The sequence below is a fragment of the Lupinus angustifolius genome, chromosome LG18 (genome assembly GCF_001865875.1).
Source record: "Lupinus angustifolius cultivar Tanjil chromosome LG18, LupAngTanjil_v1.0, whole genome shotgun sequence".
In the NCBI taxonomy this organism is placed as follows: Eukaryota; Viridiplantae; Streptophyta; class Magnoliopsida; order Fabales; family Fabaceae; genus Lupinus; species Lupinus angustifolius.
The window spans coordinates 808,343-811,847 of NC_032026.1; the positions used below are offsets into that span (position 1 = coordinate 808,343).

The window sequence follows — 3,505 nt, forward strand, 5'->3', positions numbered from 1 at the left end:
AAACATTGTTTAAATTACTTTTATATTATTTTGTAAGGAACAAAAATAATGAAGAGACACTAATTCTTATATTATTTGGATTTGTCTCCCTAATATATCATTTTATTTAACTTAATTATATTATTTTGATTTGTTAGTATAGGTATAAAAATATGTGGGTAATTTATATAATTTTACTAAAATTCACACCTATAAAAATAGTTTCTCTATTTAGCTTTAACATATAGTAATCAGATTAGATGTGCAGACCAAACCATTTATGACAAATTCTTTTTTTACGGTTCAAAATCCTAGCAATTGATCTTTACTTTCCACTTTCAGATGTTTTTAATTTTTTCATGTTATTTCAAAATAATAGATATTTTAAAAACTTAATATATATTTATAATTTAATTTCTAAATATATCCTTATTTTTACTTCTTTCACCATCTATTTCTCTATTTCCTTTAATTTACTTTCCAATATTAAATAAAGTTAGTTTAGTCAATTTGTATTAATTTTTTAATAACTTCTAAAATTATGCGCATAACCTCAAATATAAAGAAGACGTGTGAGTATTTCTAATTTTCTATTTCCCTTTTACTTTTTTTTGTAAAATTTTGAACTATCTATAATTATAATTATGAGTATCATATATTTAGAAGATTATTTATTGTTTAAAAAGTGTTAATGTTCAAGTAACACTTATGACTACGAGTGTAAATGTTATTCCTTAATTATTCCAAGATGTCCAAAATAATAATAAAAGAAGTAGTCCAAAACATTTAAACCAAGAATTTAGAGTCCACTATATTTGATTTTTTTTATAAGTATACTTGGGACATTTGTTACACAAACCATAAAAGGTATATTGTTATATAAACAAAATAAAAAAAGCAGAAGATATATGTAAGATATATGAAGAAGAAAACATTGACTAATGCCCATATGGTAATGTGTCTAATAAATAGAAGATATAATTATGATTAAAATTTACATAGAATTCAATAATGATAATATATTTTTACATTAGATTGATGTGAGTGATCCTACTTTTGTGCATCCAAAAGGAAGAAGATAAGGAATGATGCAAATTCAATAAAGACTAAATTGGAAAGAATATGAAAGTGAGAGCCACAAAAAATAATGCATAGATGGAAAGTGAAAAGGGTTTGGTTATGATGGATTCTCCTGTAGCCAAATTTGCTATCCATGAACTAGTTGTTACTGCAGCTTCTTCCATTGATGATCCTGGACCTGATTCTATCAATGACTTCAAACTGCAACATTAATAATAATAATCATTCCATATATTAATATTTATGAACACACAATATGAACACAAAATACAAATTCTAATTTACTTGGCATCAATTAATGTTTTAGTAGCTCATTTTTTCATAACTATAATGGGTCATAAATGACTTTAGTTGCTCAATTATTTAGTTTTTTTTGTTTCCTACATATATCATCGTACTGGAGACAAATAACTTTGAGAATCAAGCAGATGAGACATTGCTTAAGGAGAATCAAACATGTACCACTTATACCAACGCCAGTTTGTCAAATATTATTATAGTTTACCAACTTATATACCTATTATTAAAAGGTTTAAAAGATAATTAAAAACTACTTATAATGACAATAATACCCTTAAATAGTAATGAAGTGAAAATATTTACCTAGGAAAAGAAGAAGGGCAAAATGTAATTGTATAATCAGCTTCAGCACAAGTAAAAGTACTTGAAGCATCATCAAATGCATAGCTATAAGATTTGGGACACGCCGACTTGAAAATCTCTGAATAGACCGAAGGTTTACAAACGGAAGGTGAATTAAACGCGCCGCCGCAGCAATACTCATCTTTCCCAAACGCACCACAAGCACTCTGACACGCGTCACCGCCGTCCACCCTCAATTCTGAAGGACACCGCCGGTTCATATCAGCACCGCAACCCGTGGTGGCACACGCTCCGGAACCGCCACTCGCTTCCACCAACATAGGAACGTTGTACCCATCAACGAGACTCACATCGTAGTAGTCTTGTTGAGAGCCAGAACCAAGTGTGAACTCGGCGAGGGTGGCCGGTGGTGCTGCGCCGTTGCCGTTACAGTTAACTTCGCCGGAGTTGCAGTCGCCGGTTTTGCATGTTCCGTGGCCGGAATCGTCGAAATTGCAGCCGGTTCTGGCCCAGAACCGCCCTGACCAAGCGGTGGGTGCGTCGAATGAGTTAGTGGTTCCTCTTTTGAGTTCGAAGCCGGTGGTTCCGAGGTCTGGTTTTCCGAGAATTCCCGGCCATACTGTGTGATCGCACTTGTTCATGAATGTGAATGTTGTACCAGATACTGAAACCTCTGCATGCACAAAAGTATCAGATTCTGTATTTATAAGAAATTACTTGTAAAGCAATCATTAATAAATAAAACATTACATCAGAATATATATCACTTTTTTTTATATAAGATTAGTAGGAGAGTATATCATTTTTATTCTTTTTTTCTTTAATGATGTCGTATTTGCCAAAAACTAGGCAATTAATAATGCCCTAATTATACAAAAAAACATAAAAAAGGGGAATACTAAATACATATAATAATAATTATAATGTAATGGTAGAACATAACTAAATTGTGGTTAATTGTAACCATAATATTATTGTTGTTGGGTGTTAGCAATGCACAAATGTTTGCATTTTCTCACAATTCTTGACAATTGTGGCAAACAAAAAAGAAATAACAATTACAATTTAAAACATTAATGTATTATATTATGATTTGGTTAAAATAAACACACACTTAGGGTATAACATAATTATGGTTGCCCTTTAATTATGATAGTATGCAAATGGCACAAAAGAGTAGTCTTTTGAAAATGAATAAAGAAGTGAGATTTGTATGAATATATATATATATATATACCTAAGAAAGAGAGGATAAATAGGTAAATGAGTGGTTTAGAAGAATGTTTGTGATATGAGAAGCAAGACATAATTGGTTTCCTCATTTGCTTGAAATGGAAAAAGTATGATATTTTTGGTCTTGAGTTGTGAAGTTGAATGAATAGAAGAAAATACTAATAAAATTATGTTCACTATTTCTTAGAAGAAATAGTGTGAAGAGAACAATAGAAGGAGTAGGATTTAGAGAGAGTTATTGTGGGGGGAATTTAAATGCTACTTCATGCATGCTATTTATAAGCTAAAAAGTAAAAAGCTCCACTAGCACTTGTTCATTGTGATTGTGAATGAGTGAGTGAGACTAATAAAACCACTCATATGGGTTTGGCCTATGTTTAGTGTCAACTATTATTTTAGTTTTTAGCTATGTCATATTGAATTGCATTTTTATTTAGTTATAAAATTGTGCGAATAGTATAAAAATAATAAGAATTTCATGATTTCGATAGTAAAATGTTAATATAATCAATTAATGTATCTATATATTATAGTTTTGCTAAAAACTAAGTTGCATTGAAGAAACTAAAACTAGTTTGGTAATGAAAAAACATGAAATGATGACCTTAAC

General features: G+C 30.2%; 1 protein-coding gene across 1 annotated transcript; it reads right to left on the reverse strand.

Annotated features, from left to right (window-relative positions):
- On the reverse strand, positions 1,035–3,138 carry LOC109332345 (thaumatin-like protein 1b). The gene is made up of 3 exons (XM_019567298.1): positions 2,900–3,138; positions 1,663–2,335; positions 1,035–1,260 (listed from the first exon to the last, which is right to left on the reverse strand). The coding sequence occupies exons 1-3, from the start codon at positions 2,982–2,984 to the stop codon at positions 1,086–1,088; spliced, it is 933 nt and encodes a 310-aa protein (XP_019422843.1). The 5' UTR covers positions 2,985–3,138; the 3' UTR covers positions 1,035–1,085.